General features: G+C 41.5%; 3 protein-coding genes across 4 annotated transcripts in view; all 3 read right to left on the bottom strand.

Moving 5' to 3' along the window:
* Positions 1–27: 27 nt before the first annotated feature.
* Positions 28–5,096, bottom strand: arl5c (ADP-ribosylation factor-like 5C). Its single transcript, XM_084371871.1, has 6 exons — positions 4,889–5,096; positions 3,428–3,488; positions 3,186–3,333; positions 2,687–2,770; positions 2,173–2,324; positions 28–1,083 (listed from the first exon to the last, which is right to left on the bottom strand). The coding sequence occupies exons 1-6, from the start codon at positions 4,932–4,934 to the stop codon at positions 1,035–1,037; spliced, it is 540 nt and encodes a 179-aa protein (XP_084227997.1). The 5' UTR covers positions 4,935–5,096; the 3' UTR covers positions 28–1,034.
* A 4,563-nt stretch (positions 5,097–9,659) lies between these two features.
* Positions 9,660–12,145, bottom strand: LOC311268299 (voltage-dependent L-type calcium channel subunit beta-1-like). Its single transcript, XM_084371870.1, has one exon. It carries the CDS (start codon positions 11,865–11,867, stop codon positions 11,292–11,294), a length of 576 nt encoding a protein of 191 aa, XP_084227996.1. The 5' UTR covers positions 11,868–12,145; the 3' UTR covers positions 9,660–11,291.
* Positions 12,146–12,283: 138 nt separating this feature from the next.
* cacnb1 (calcium channel, voltage-dependent, beta 1 subunit) overlaps positions 12,284–14,955 on the bottom strand; it is a 32,139-nt gene continuing 29,467 nt past the window's right edge. For both annotated transcript variants that reach the window (XM_084371861.1, XM_084371860.1), the window contains exons 11-13: positions 14,634–14,785; positions 13,458–13,553; positions 12,284–13,373 (exon numbers count right to left, since the gene is read on the bottom strand). In XM_084371861.1, the coding sequence (XP_084227987.1) occupies positions 13,089–13,373; positions 13,458–13,553; positions 14,634–14,785 (533 nt within the window). In that variant the 3' untranslated portion in view covers positions 12,284–13,088. The remainder of the gene's footprint in view (positions 13,374–13,457; positions 13,554–14,633; positions 14,786–14,955) is intronic.

Raw genomic sequence — 14,955 nt, forward strand, 5'->3', positions numbered from 1 at the left:
ACAACACACCCAATGCATATTTGCAATAATAATATTTATTCAAAAGAAATCACAATACATTATATACATTTTAAATATGACTCATAGTCATTAGCAGCCATCTCCTTTTCCTATTGCTGTAATATACAGTAAGTAAGAGTTCAAGAGCTTAAAATAAATTACAAACTAAATATACTGTTATACATCAGGCACAGACTTGTATCCTGAGTGAGGGAGGCCACAGGAGCCACAGTACGTGCATATCGTCCTTTCAGTTATGCGTAAAAGTCGTGCATGACAGAACTTTAATACTAGGCAATTCAAAGCTGATTGTGTAACCAGTTGAGGCACTAAAAGTGCTTGGCAGCAGGAGCGATTATGGGAAATGAAGAACGAAAGTAATCGATGGGGAGAATCCCCAAACAAAGGTCGAAATGAGATCATGGTTATTACAGTCAACGAGAAATAAAAGCGCCTATTGCAATTAACTGTAAAACATGCTTTAGCGTTGAATTATATTCTTTTTTTTTAAAAATGCCTTATTATTCAACATGTTTGGAACAACTTGTTCAGCCCCAGTTATTAATGAATGCATGGTGCTTTAATAACCATTTCACAATTCAATGACATACGATGTTTTTGACACTAGTGACATGAAAGAAAGCCAATTAGACGTTTGTGGTGTCACTGGTCAGGGAGGGTATCTTATGTAATCATGGTGCACCTCACAGAGCACTTCCAATCTGTGCCGTAAAGCAGATTATTAGAGAATAATCAAACCACCAAGCAGTCCTTGATCAACATCTGGAATCTGAAATGATCTCAATCAAGGCGTCGCCGTTGCTCATCCACCCTGAGGCTCAGCCACACGGGAGGGTGGCTGCCCCTTGCAGACTCTTAACACAGCTGGGTAAGACATACTGTAGGTGTGGCGAAACAGGCGCCATGTTCACAGGACTTTGCCCAAAACACTGGTAATAATCCCGACACTGCGACCTTTGCAGTGCCTTCGAGGTTGGCTCAGTTCGAAGAAGTTTGTTCCGCTTGAGCGAGCTCTAGTTTGCGACAACCCGTGACTTCATCCAGTCCAGACTGGCAGGAAGACTGGAGAGGGAGAAGAGATGAGAGGTGGTTATTAAAGCAGAGTCTGGAATTTGATCCATACATGTTAAAGGGGCAGTTCACCCCAGAATTAACACATATTCTACTCTTACTTGTAGTGCTATTTATCCATCTAGATAGTTTCAGTGTGAGTTGCTGAGTTTTGGAGATATCAGTCATAGAGGTCTGATGTCTCTTGGTGCTCAAAGAAAAATACATTTAAAACACTGACAAAGCTACTCAAGACAATCCACAGACCTTGTTGTGAGGAATTACATGTAGGAACTATTTTCTTTCTGTATCACTGTGCAGAAGGAATTTTGCATCTACTAATCTGTATCTACTCATGTGCTTGTGACAGCGTAGGATGTAAATATTGAAGGTGCAATATGTAAGAATTTTACTTTACCACCAACACATGTTGCCGGGATAAATGAAGTTAGCATGCTAGCCGGCTAGCTCTGGAGGTCCAAAGCTCCTTTGCTAGTGGTGTTAACGCCAATACTCCTATTGCACCGAGCTCACAGTCTGCGTATACTGCTAGCTACATGACTAACTGAGGTAACAGGCTAATGGAAGCTAGTTAACAGTTACCCTGGAGATATGCTGCCCCTTATTTGTTTAGAGTATGAATTGTGTGTAGCCAATTCTTACATATTGCACCTTTAATGACTTCCTCCTTGGCTGAACTTCAACAATAGCTAATTTAGTTAGCTTACTTAGCTAGCCTATTGACAATAAATAGTTGCATGCTTCCTTCTGTGAAGTGACACGGAAAGGAAATAGTTCAGACACAAAAATGCTCACCTCAAGGTCTGTGGATTATCTTGACTAACCGGGTCATAATTTCTGGAAAGAGACGCTGCTGTTGAGTGTTTAAATGTTTTTTCTTGTTTTGTTTATTTTTTGGCACTTTGAGCAACATTATATTCAAGAGAAGGCAGACATCTCTACAACTCACACCGAAACAATCTCGATGAATAAACAGCACCACAGCTAAGATTTTTGAGTGAACTGTTCCTTTAAGGGTTGACTCACACATGATAATTGTAGTCAGAAAGCAAGAGTGTGAGGTGTGTAAGTAAGACTCACCCTTCTCCTGTCAGGGCGCAGCAGGCTTGAACATGCCACGAGTGTGTGGTGATGGACTCGAGTGTGAGGATCTGGGAGATCTCTGCTGCTGTCAGTGAACCCTTCACATCTTGTTTGTTGGCCAGAATAAGGACGGCTGCATTCTGTAGGTCCTAAAAAAACCGAAGAGGGGTTATTGACAGAGCTGTGAAGTTTCCATTGGAAACCCCTAAAAATGTCCCCAAGGCAATTTAAAGAACAAGGAACAAGCAAGCTAAGCGAAACATTCAGGGCACATGACAACACGTTGAGTCACACAGTCTAAGCTGAAACTTCCTCATCATGTTGTGTCATGGGTCATTTTCTATTGCGCAATTAGAGCAAGGGGTGTGTTTCAGACGTCTGAACGTGAATAGCTGACTGGCAGGGAACAAACGGGTTTTACGTCAAGGCAGCATTCAGACTAAACCAAACCTGCTGCAATCTGATCTCACATAAGAAAAAAGACAAAGAAAACACGTCTCTTCATTTGTACCTCATGTGAGAGCATCCGATGCAGCTCCTCTTTGGTTAGAGTGAGACGCTCGCGGTCGGTGCTGTCCACAACCAGAATGACAATCTGAAAGAGCAACAACATACATTAAAATCAGTTATTAGGACCCAATCAGCACATAGCTCACATTATCAGAGCCCACACTATCAGTAACTGTTGTAATGATATCACATGTAATACATTATAAATTATTATGTAATAGTGATAAGTAACTGTACCAATAAGCTACAGGCAGCAGGGTATGATAATAAGAAGCCAATATGGGTTAATGTGTAGAGGCCTATAAACCTTTAGAAAGCTTTCTATTTTTGTTTTAACTCTTGAGTCCCAACTGTTGTTTATATATTGCATTTTAAATGATTCATGTGAAGAAAGCAAGATTTTCTGGTGTTAATCAAAACTAAAAAAGTGCAGACGAGGCAGTTTGGATAGGAGTTTCATCCAAATGTCCTGTGTCTGAGGAGAGAGCCATGAGCCGTACCTCTGTGTTGCAGTAGTAGGAGTACCAGCTGGCCCGGAGGTTCTCCTGTCCGCCGATATCCCAAATCAAGAAGTGCGTGTTACGGACGGTGATCTGCTCAACGTTGCTGCCGATGGTTGGCGAGGTGTGGACGGCCTCCTTCGTCAGACTGTTTGTGTGGGAAGTGAGCAACAATTAAAACACGACATCAGGCAGATTTCTTATAATTAAAGACACTACTGTAGCTCCAGGAAGTCACTTACAACTGATAGAGGACGGTTGTTTTTCCAGCGTTGTCCAAACCCACAACAATGACTTTGTGCTCTGTAGGAAAGTAACAAAAAGGAAGTTAGATTTGAGCTGAACGATGCAGGTGTCCTCAGTTAATCTGGAATTGCACAATTTCTCTCTATGCATGACAAGTGGAGTGTACACACTGATAAGATAAAGACAGGTACAGGACTGTGATGTACAGAACAGAATAACATCTCTTGTCTACTGAGAGGTTATCACATCACTGCATAGCAGTAATACCAGTCCCACAGTTTCAGGTGTATCGTTTTCATCAGTGTTGTGGTCGAGATACTGTGTTCAAATATTACTTAAAGTTAAAGTCTTAAAGTGATCTGATATTAAACGCACTGAAGTATCAAAAGTAAAAGTAAAAGTAGACCATACGTATGTTGACACGCTATGTGTCGAGTGATTCTTCAGCATTTTTCTGATGATTGGAACCTTCTTTTAAATTTTTGATTGCTGATAAAATAAATACAGTTAAAAATTTGCTACTTTGGCTCTGACGCAGGACGTAATCTGCAAAGAAACTAGTAGCTAAAGTATCAAATTAATGTAGTGGAGTAGAAGGACAATATCTGCCTTCAGCTGTACAAATATTACCTGAGGAAAAGTCTTAAAGTATCTTAAAGTAAGTTTCCGCCTTTTAATCTACTGAAGTATCAAAAGTAAAAGTAAATGATAGGTATATTTATAATGCTGTGGGTCGACTGATGATCGGCCTGGCCAACAGTTTGGCAGTTTCAGCAGTTTTCTGATGCCAAAACAATGAATAAATTACTGAATGTGCTCCTTTGGCTCTGATGCAGCATGTAATCTGCAAAATAACTAGCAACTAATGTCGTCAAATAAATGTAGTGAGTGAAAAGTACAATATCTGACTCCAAACTGTGGTCGACTGGAGGTATAAAGTAGCAGAAAATGGAAATACTTAAGTAAAATACCTCAAAGCTGTACAGTACTTGAGTAGATATACTGTACGTATAGCTATATAAGTATATTTACACAAGTACTGTATACTGTAGTACATACATACATGTAACTACATGTTTTTTCTTGCATTTATGTTGCTTAAGTACATTTAATGTCAGATACTTTAAGACTTGTACTCACTTTTTTACTATATGTAAGGGTGACCAAAGTGATATTTTGACACAAAATGACTCAAGTATGACTTTGGACACTGTGTACTAAGTTACATTACATTACTGACTGTACATAAACTGTACACAGGGTTGAGCTGAAGCCTACAGTCAGTATTAAAGCACATTCATATGTAAATGTGTAATAAGATACATGCAAGCAGTCAGTGTACTACACTCTCTCACTTGCCTGGATGTGAATGTCCCTATAAGCGTTGAACAGCAGCTGATAAACAACAACATTATGTAACATAAATGTGAAAGTGTGTGAGATTCAGTTCTTTTTACCTCTGTCACCGAACACAGCCATCATCTTGGTCAGAAGAAACCCCATGATCAACAAGTGTGTGAGCCGACAGCACAACAGAGACAGTAGAAATCCAGTGGAGGCTGCTGCTCGAGCTGAACTTGAGTCAGTGTCTGTCAGACCAACTCAGCTCCTTCATCTGATATCAGTTTCTGCCTCAGCATAGCAGAAGTGGGTGGTGCTTCACTCTCTGAGAGGAAAGTCCTTTTGGTATTTTTTCAGCCGATTGAGTCACGGACAAAGACATATAGTAACGGTGCGTTCAGGTGCTGTGGGATATGTCTAAATCTGGATCATTGTTAATGATGTAGCTTAGTGTGGTTGTTGAAATGTATTGTATTATACGGAGATGTGTTTCTGCCAACCTTCATTGATATAAATGAGGTGGACAAAATAATAGAAACAACTGTGTTACGGATTATTGACCATAATCAAAATAACCGGAAATAAACTGAATGCAACAAAAGACATATCAGGGCAGCATTTACAAACATTTGGCAACTTATATGTAATAATATCTCATATTTAGCCAAAAAGATTAAGTGTACAGGTTGTGCATTATATATCAATATATATAGGCTACTATATATCAATCATTTATTTAGGATGAAACTGTTTTATTGTCTTTTCCTGCATTTGAACAACCATCACAGATAAACAACCAGTGTTCAGATCAAGAGAAACAAAACAAGTAGGTGATAAAGATCGAAGAAAAATAAGATAAACCATACAAACAACAAACAAAATGAAATGAAATGAAAATGTCTTGATCATCTTCTCCCTATCATTTCCAAACAAGGAGCCCAGACCTTTGAACTATTGTTAACCCTGAGGACAATCTGTGTAAAAGAAGCTATCTTAGTCAGATCATCTCTCTGTTCCTTAAAACTAATTTTGTCTTTCGACTCCCAGTGTCTTAGGACAACCATGCCTCCCATTGTGAGGGCTAGTTTCACCCATGGGCATATTTGTGGGGATAGGTCATTCTCCCAAAATACCCCAAAATGTACCAATAATTTATGATAAGTGACAAATATGATAATTAAGCTGTTGTTTCTTTGTGACAGAAACACTTTTCTTAAAGGCATGTTTCTCAAATGTAGTTCTAAAACCTGTTTATTGATTAATTGATTTATTAATTGAGCTATTAATGGTCTGTTATTTGTATGCTCCAACCATGAAGATTAGGTTTTAGTAGGCTATTTTAGGCCCATCTCCAAAAGTCCAGTTTTCCCTATTTCTTTTAATGTATCTTATTCATCATGTCTAAACAGACAAGAACAAACTCAACTGTTTACTATAAGGTTCACTGAGTAATCACTTTACATCAGACTCCTGAAAGTGTCAACAAAATCCTGCTTGAGCCCTCGCAGCTCAGAAGTCGGAGTTTAGTCAAGAACTCTTGAAGGCAACATACAACAAACGCGTTGCTTCTGGCACGCCGACGACAGGGGTGGACGTGATGACGCAGCTAATGACCCGCATGTCCAGTCCATATATGGAGAGGGAAGTAAAACTATGTTCCTTCCTCTGTTTGTGTCAGGGGAGTGTTGTTATGAACAGAGAGCAGAAAGCAAAACTACTGGCAACAAGGAAACCACTGAAGTTTCCACTGTGCAGTCCTTCTAGGTATTTTCCAAGGGGAAACAAAAATGATATTAACTTGACATAGTAAACCGACAAGTTACCTTTCCAACCAATGAGATTCAAGATGATAAAAGTTGAGAGATGAACCTGTAATTCTTATTCATTTCCATTTATTCCCTGTGAATATTCAGTGGTTTGTTGACTCAGCTGTCCTGACAGGTTAAAAAAAAAATCCCTGTATGTTTTGCCCTGTAAATGACTACATAATGTACTTGGATACAAGTTTGATACTACATTTATTAACACTCACAGCTACTGCCTATATTTATAGATTCAGGATTTTGTTGATAAAAAATATAATCAGTATTTAAATTATAATGTTTTTTTAATGAAAAAGTGTCCAACAGTATATAAAATAGATAATATTAGCTCCATCTTGATGAGCTATAATAGTAATTTTGCCATAATAATAATCCAATAATGTAATATAAATGTAAGACAACACTGTGAAAGGGCTCCTTCTGCGTGACGACTTGTGACAAAGTCAATTTACACTGTGGTACTAATTCATAAACAACCTCTGAGCTGTCAGCTGTAATTGGCTCCACAAACTCAGCTCTTTGATATTGATATTACAGTTCTCTCATCTCGGCACACGGGGCTCTTGACATCACACCCTGTTAATCACCACACTTATGCAAAGGCTTGCGTCTGAGTTTCAGATGGAAACCACACCTCCTTCTTCCTCTCTTTGTGACATTTCCTCCACGGCTTGACAGCGAGATGAAGAGGTGATGAGAACTCTGGATGTGAGAGATCAAAACCACATCCTGGAGACAAAACTGCAATATAACTGAAAAATTTGGCAGGTGCGATTGCAGTCACAAGGTACAATCTGTTTCAGTACATAGTTCTTGCAATTGCAAATGAGGAAACAATTAAGTGATGACGTTTCTTGTCCATTTTGTGGTGTACTAATATATGTAGTGAAGGTTTACACCCATCAAAGCACCTTGACTGGACTGGTTCATCAGACAGGGTGACAATAGGTGTTATATTAGACACATCATCACACATTCATCTCTCGTTGTACCCTGCTCAAAATAATGATGTGAATGTAGCTGCTCAGGAAGGATATTTTATTGTTCCCCCTGAACTATAATTATCATGATATAAGACTGTATGTCGTCATAAGGCGCAGGTGTTGTCCTTTCCTGGTTTTAAAGGCTGCATTACAGCAAAGTGATGTGAATTTCTGAACTGATCAGACTGTTCTGTTCTTTACCCACTCAGTCATTATATCCACCTTACTGATTATCATTTATAAAAAATCTCAAGAGTTAATATTTTGTGAAAGTATCAGCAGTCATCCCAACATATTGAGGCGTTTGGTAAAAAAAAAAATATTGTCGCTTAGTCCTACAATTTCAAGATATCTATATTGTGTATCGGGATATAGCCTAAAAATATCATATTATTCGTAGGTGTGATCTGTGCCTCAGGACGTAGAGCAGGTCATCCACTAAACTGAGGTTCAGTGGTTCGATCTACAAGTCGAAGTGTCCTCGGGCGAGATACTGAACCCCAAATTGCTCCCGGTGGCTCTTCCATCAGTGTTCGATTGTGTGTATGAACGCCAGAATAAATGTAAGCCAAGTATGTTTCTGCACAACCACAGATAATGTTTTTCAATTTTCTATTTCTCTCTTGTAAAAGCTCTCTGGTTAGGTTTAGGAAAACATCATGGCTCGGCTTAAAATACCTGTTTTGGTCGGCACGATCACAGATGGAGACGACCAGACTTCCAGTGAAAAATAGTCGGTTTTGACACCACAAAAAATGGCTGGAAATGTTCCCATGTGCCAGTGGTGTGACGGCCATTTGGCAGCCGTGTTGGTTACATAATAACGCCACCTCCATCCCTCCACTTCCTGATGGGAAAGATGGCTAATAATAACAATAACTTTATTCATATGGCACCGTTAACAACAGTTACAAAGTGCTTTAAATGCAACATCACAACAAAGAGTCACAAAAAAAGCAAGTAATTGTGGTGGTTATCGAAAATCTGAATATGAACAGCAGACAGTGTAACACAGGGAAATAAAATAAGTCAAATCTGGATTAATTAAACAAACCTAAAAATCATCTAAATCAGGTGTTAAAAGCAGCTTTATATGTGTTTTAAGAAGTATTAAGTGTATAATGTAAACGTGTTTTGCCTTGTTTGGTACATGTCAACCTTGGACGTATCTGTGGTTTGCAGAAACATTAACTACTAACATTATATCTTGGTGACTGAGCTGGTATGAACGGTTATTGCTTCTGATGATATAGTGCATCATGATAAAAAAAACAACGTCTCAGCTTAAGAATGACAGGGGGATGAGGTTACCACCATTTATCTAATTTCTGCAGGAAGACCTTATGATTGACTTATTTAAAGGGGCAATATGTTCAAAAAATAACTAAAACTATCAATAGAATGTGAAGAAATAACAGTTTTGACATTATGTCGATATCTTTTGTCGTTACTAGGTAGGCCCTTGCCAGTTTGTACCTCAGGAGATGATATTCTGATAGTAAACAACATCAACACTGCCCCGGTGCCCCGAGTCCAGGCAGAGTCAGTGAATACGAGCCCCATAGCTGCACAGGTAACTGCACTTACCAGCTGACAGCAGATACAGTTAGCAGCTACAGTTAGCAGCAGTTAGCGGTTACCCTGGTGATATGCTGCCCCCTATTTAGAGTATGAATTCAACAGGTGGCTGTTTCTTACATATTGCAACTTTAAGATTCTTGTGTCGTGTCCTATCTGTGATGCAATAAACATATTTGTTTCCTGACAAAATTCCAGTTTGTTTTAGTGCAATTTTGAGAGTTTTAAGAATATTTTGATGATTATCGGGATAATCTTGTGAATCACAATTATGTTGGAGAAGATAATTCCAGCTTGAAATGTTCATATCATCCCGTGCCTGTGTTGTAAAGCGCTTTGAGTGGTTAAAAACACGACGAAAGTGCTATATAACTGCAGTCCGTTTAGCATTTTACAACACCACTAATGAACATTAATGTGTACACATACACATACAGGTTCTGCCCATTTGAGATCTGTCTGTGATAATCCCATCTCGTCTTAACAATTAAATGACACAATGGTAATTTTTCTGATTAAATTTTTAATTAAAATACGAATTTATCCACAGATTAAAAATGAAAGGCAGAAAAAGCAAAATGTAGCTACAATCAGGCACCAATGATACATGTTATTTCATATTTTTAACAATTGCGATAACGCAACAATAACATTATTTACTGATCATTATTTAATATTTATTTATTCAACTGAAGACGGGGCGGGCCGAAGCAGCCCACCGAAGACATTCATGGATTCTCCGTTATAGATTAACTGAGTAAAGACCAAAGCTGATCCTACCCCCCCTCCCCCGCCCCACCCCACTTGAAACTCCTCTCACTACCTCACAAGAACTGAAGATTCAAAATAAAAAAAATTGCAAAATGTCCACAGGAAAAAAAGCAACACTAATTCAGTCAGAAATCAAGAGTAAGAATAGAGTGGTATTTAATATCAGACAAGCTAGCTGTTTGAGTGGAAGTGGGTGGAGTGATTAACCACACACACACACACACACACACACACACGCACGCACACACGAGTACTTTTTTTATATAACCATTAGCCCTGAAAAACAGACGACGAAGCTGGTGCAAAGAAAACGAGATGAGCCGTGTGCTGCAGCGACAGCGTTGGGCTACGGTGCAGAGTAGCCACGAGACACGAAGACACACAGATATGGTATGAAAACGAGTGTAACAAGAGTTAAGACATCCCACCGTGGCAGTGGTGGACATGGCTTGGCGAGACATTCCGGCACTTGTGATTGGAGATTTCTTGATATAAGGGTGTTTTTAAGGTGGGAGTGACTAAGGCAGGACACTTCATTCACAAAAACTACCACTGTGGTGCTGCTTTGAATCTGCACCAGAGAACAGATGAATACAGCGGGCGCCCTCAGCACCCACGAGGACGAGGAAAAACAGAAAACGGGAGGACTGGGTCAGACGTGTACGGTCGGGTACAGTGGCTGAACCAGATCAGGGAGGAAGTAAACGTCTTTGGAGTGTACTCTTTGTTGTGACATGAGTGTGGCAACATCGATAAACTGTCGTGTTAAAATATGGCAACTTCTCCACCAGCTTTTTTAAGGTCTAGGTGATAAGAAAGTGGAGGTGAGAGACTCGTAACTTCTGGATCTCAGCATGACATCTAGAAAGTGAAAGCAGTGGGTGAGATTAAGGTAGGAGAAACCCTGACACTGCACATGGGGACAATGACATTAGACCCTGTTTAAGACTGCAGAGGACAGACATGACAGACAACAGCTCTACCAGAGGGGAGGTTGAGTCATACAGATCACAATCATAAGATTCACAATCATAACAATTACTGTCCTCGTGCTGTCAGTTTAGAAATCCGTGATATTCATGCAGTATTAACATAGGAAACGAAAAAACAGACCAATAGTATTTTTTTCTAAACATAAATAAATTGCAAGAAGAAGTTGATGAGAATGGCATCTGGCAGTCGATGTGTTTCTTTACATTGTACTGGGATGTAAACAGATTCTTTTGTCAGCCTGACTGGCATGGCCCCAGACCCACACACTTCAGTTCCTTCTGACCCGAACCAGAACCTTTCCCCCCTCCCTGCCCTTTTCTCCCTCTGTCCTCAGTCCGTCCAGTCCCTTCCTTGCCTCTGTGGTGTGATGTTCAACGGATGTAGACGTCCCTCCCCCAGTCGTCCTGGTTCTTGTTGCGGCTCATGTTGGCCCCCGTGTCCACAGGGTCCTGGCAGTAACGCTCCCTCAGCTTGGCACGTCCATGCGTCTGCGTCTGGCTCGGCATCGGGGGGTGGTTCAGGTTCTCCTGGTCCGGCTCGGCACCTTCGTCCTCCCAGGAGGCCTGTCTGCCGTGATGCTGCGCCAGGTGGAGGCGGCTGCCGCCACCCCCTCGGTAGGGCTCGGGCTCTTCATAGGGGTCAGTCTCAATGTCCATGCAGGAGTCGCCTGCCTCGGTGTAGGCGGAGTCCCGGCTGCCCTGGGTCTCCGAGTCGAAGGTATCTTGCCGTGACAGGCCCCGCCCGCTGCTTCCCCGTAGCTGGCCCCGAGAGGAGCGCATGTACGTTTGCTGCTGCTGCTGCTGCTGAGGTTTCCCTCCCAGGTCTGTCTGATAGTCATGCAGGGTGCCACTGCCACCGCACTCTGTCAGAGGCCCTTCTCGCTTCTGCTCGCCGTGCACCAGGTACGGCCCCTGCAGCCAGCCACAGCCATGCCACACAGCGACCATGCAGAGACACAAACAGCAAAACAACCAGACGGTCAGTTGTTAGTCAGCAGGGTTAGCATGAGGCAGGACAAACAAGACAGGACGTCAAAAAACCCACAGTATGACATGTTTCAGCTTAAAGACTTTGAAAGCATTAGTGTTCACAGCTGACATGCACAAACAAATACATTCATCACTCGATTAATCAAACAATCTATTTCTACTGATTGATTTCTTCTAAAAATCATGATACCTACCTGCAAACACACTCAAGCAGCTTTTTTTTAACAAGCAGACTGAAAATCTACCATTACAACAGTGCCACCTTCTGGCAGATTGACCTCATGGCAGAAAAAAAAGCAGCAATATCACCTTTAAATCTAACTGAAGAGACATGATTTTACATAAATTAAGAACAGATTTGAAGTGCAGTTGGCTCTTTTGTTCTTCTTGGATTTATTTTTTCTTGCCTGAATAAAAATGTTAGGAGGAGATAAATAAAAAAACACACGTTTCCAGCCATTTGGTGCAATGCTGTCGCTCAGGTGCCGTACAGTTAAAGACATTGTGCAACTCATCATCATCATCATCGATGTGCAGCCAGTACTAACTTAGCTGATTAGCACTTTGCTGTTATAAAAAGATTAAAACTGGACAGAGTGTTAGCAGCAGCCTCCACCAAACGAAGCGTCTCTGTTTGAAGAGGCGGACATGACTTGCTGTTTTCAGGGGCGGTGCCATGGCAACACGGAGGAGGACAGCAAACTGGATTCAACCTCCCAGAGAAGAAAAAAAGTGCAGGAGAAAGGAGGCCACGGAGCCAAAGAGGTGAGGGTGGGGTCACCAGATATCATTTTACTCTTGGTTACAGCGAAATGGAGGAGGGGGCCACAAGGGCAGAAGTGCCTTATGGGTAATTCCTTTAGTCCAGTGTGGTTTGAGTTGCTCTCACAGTTTAAGCAGTGCAGGGAAGTAAACACTGACCGGCCCAGATGCAGGCTAAATTTTCTCGTGGGTGTTGTTAAACTAGCTGAGTTGGCTCCTGATTAGCTCACTTATATGTAGATTCCCTGCATAGGTGTGTGTGTGTGTGTGTGTGTGTGAACGTGCATCTGTGTTGTGTTTCTATATACAGCATGAACATGATTTTAATGCACTTTTCCTTCAGGGTAAAGAGAGCACGCTGCAGGGTTGAGGTCGAGTTGCCAGAGTTGTCCCCTCCCCCCCTCCCTCCGCTGGACTTCAGAGAGCATGTTCTTCCTCTTTCCCCTCATTCGCTACAGCACCGTCCATGTCAGGCCACAGATCCATATTTCTGCGCAGGGAGGTGAGCACCTGTACCTGCAGGTTGGAGACAGGCTCAGGGGAGGCGGCCAGGGCTGCCGTGGCCATGGTGCGGTTGAGCAGAGGGTTGGGAGGATTGCTGCTCGGGGGGTGCGTCGCCTTCCAGTACGCCTCCAGGTAGTCGGCCAGGTGCTCGCAGGCGTCCTCCAGCTGGTTCTCGTCCAGGATGATGTCGAATAATTCCTGCACATGATAAAATGACTGTTTGTTGGTTTTTCTGTGACTAAACTAATGGATTTTTTTTGTCTTGTTTGAAGAGAAACTCACAGGTGGGCACTGGGCCAACTTGTCTGCTGCCACCATCTGCACATTTAGGTGTTTAGCCTGGGACTTCCCTCTGGATTTGATGAGCCTCTGGAGGACCTGCAGGGAGACAACAGATGAATCATTTACTGAGACATCAATTATTCATTTGGCTGTGCTTGCCCGTTTTTTTCTCATTAATTTTTTATTTTTTTCTCCAATAAATGTTCTCATTCAACAAAATAATTTGGACAAATTTAAAGGTGCGCAGTGGAGCTTTTGACCACTCGTAGCGCTAGGGAGCAACGGTTGTATACGCTGTCTCTTGTTGCAGATTTCGCTTTTGTTTACAACATTTGCGTTCTTTTGTTTGTTTAGAAAACTCCACAGGGCACCTGTAAAGTTATAATATTCAACATTTAAGTCCTTGTTGATTTGGCGACACATCTGCAAGTGTAGTCTGATATTACAGGTCCCAGAAGTCTGGAGGCAGCAACAACAACTTCTTGAGCTACTTTTTATTAAATATAATAGAATGGCAGCCTGTGTATCTGTTGACGATGCGACCAAGTTAATGCTGTAGGGAAGCGTCCTGTAAATAAACAATTTGATTCCAGGGAAGGAATGGCGGACCCTGCCACTAACAACTGAAACTTCTATATAGATAGACAATAAAACCTTGTTCAGACTGCCAGGCCAAATCTGACATTTGGCGTACCCTGATTGAATCTAGATTGATTTTTAGGAAGTCTGAAGAGCAAAAAAAAACACATGAAAAGTGATTTTTGCAAATTGTGATCCAAACCACATTTGGAGATCATTTGAAGTTCGATTCAAATCGTATTTGAACAGATGCGTCGTGTCTCACTCGCAACTGAACACGCAACGATGACGAAAACACAGCAAACAACAGTTCATGGACAGGTTTGCTGAAATAAGTTGTTCGGAGACGACGGCTCGACATTTCTCATGCTTCGGCGTTGGTAAAGCGCTGTAGTTACCGACGCCTACATCGTTACCAAAGCAACCAGTGTCGATAGGCTGGTGATGTTTGGACACAAAAACCAGATCGTGCAAGTAATACTTATATAACAAATAATAGTGCTGACAGTTTGTCTTGATATGCCTGCAGTCTGAACATAGCCTTAGCACATCATTAAAAAATGTTACAACTCTCAGGTCATCTGTCATCTGACATACCTTAGGTGAGGCTATTTTGATATAGACAATGATGGGAGCCAGGGAGGTCTTCGCCAGCTGAGAGGGGTGGTTGATGGTGTCTGCATCCAGCGCGACCAGCTGGAGGGTGCGGGCCAGCTCAAAGATGCGCTCGATCTCACTCTGCACCTCCGCTGAAGGCCCACAAAGATAAGACACGTAAATACAGCGAGACAGCAAAGCGATGATGTAAATTACATCTGTATATGAACTATGCTTCCTTTACTTTGTGCGCAAGTACATAACCAGCGTTAGTACTTAATCATGCATGTCAAAGTTTTAGAAAAAACAGGTCCAAGCGTAT

Source organism: Pagrus pagrus, assembly GCF_965226575.1.
Source record: "Pagrus pagrus genome assembly, chromosome: 13".
Lineage (NCBI taxonomy): Eukaryota > Metazoa > Chordata > Actinopteri > Spariformes > Sparidae > Pagrus > Pagrus pagrus.

What these genes read in the sequence shown, in the direction of transcription:
- LOC311268299 (XM_084371870.1), bottom strand. Translation starts at nt 11,867, where the DNA reads ATGGTCGCTGTGTGGCATGGCTGTGGCTGGCTGCAGGGGCCGTACCTG.
- arl5c (XM_084371871.1), bottom strand. Translation starts at nt 4,934, where the DNA reads ATGGGGTTTCTTCTGACCAAGATGATGGCTGTGTTCGGTGACAGAG. An exon ending in ACAACCGTCCTCTATCAGTT is followed by an intron (nt 3,334 to 3,427) that starts GTAAGTGACTTC and finishes CCACACAAACAG; the next exon opens with TCTGACGAAGGAGGCCGTCC. An exon ending in CCTACTACTGCAACACAGAG is followed by an intron (nt 2,771 to 3,185) that starts GTACGGCTCATG and finishes TTGCTCTTTCAG; the next exon opens with ATTGTCATTCTGGTTGTGGA.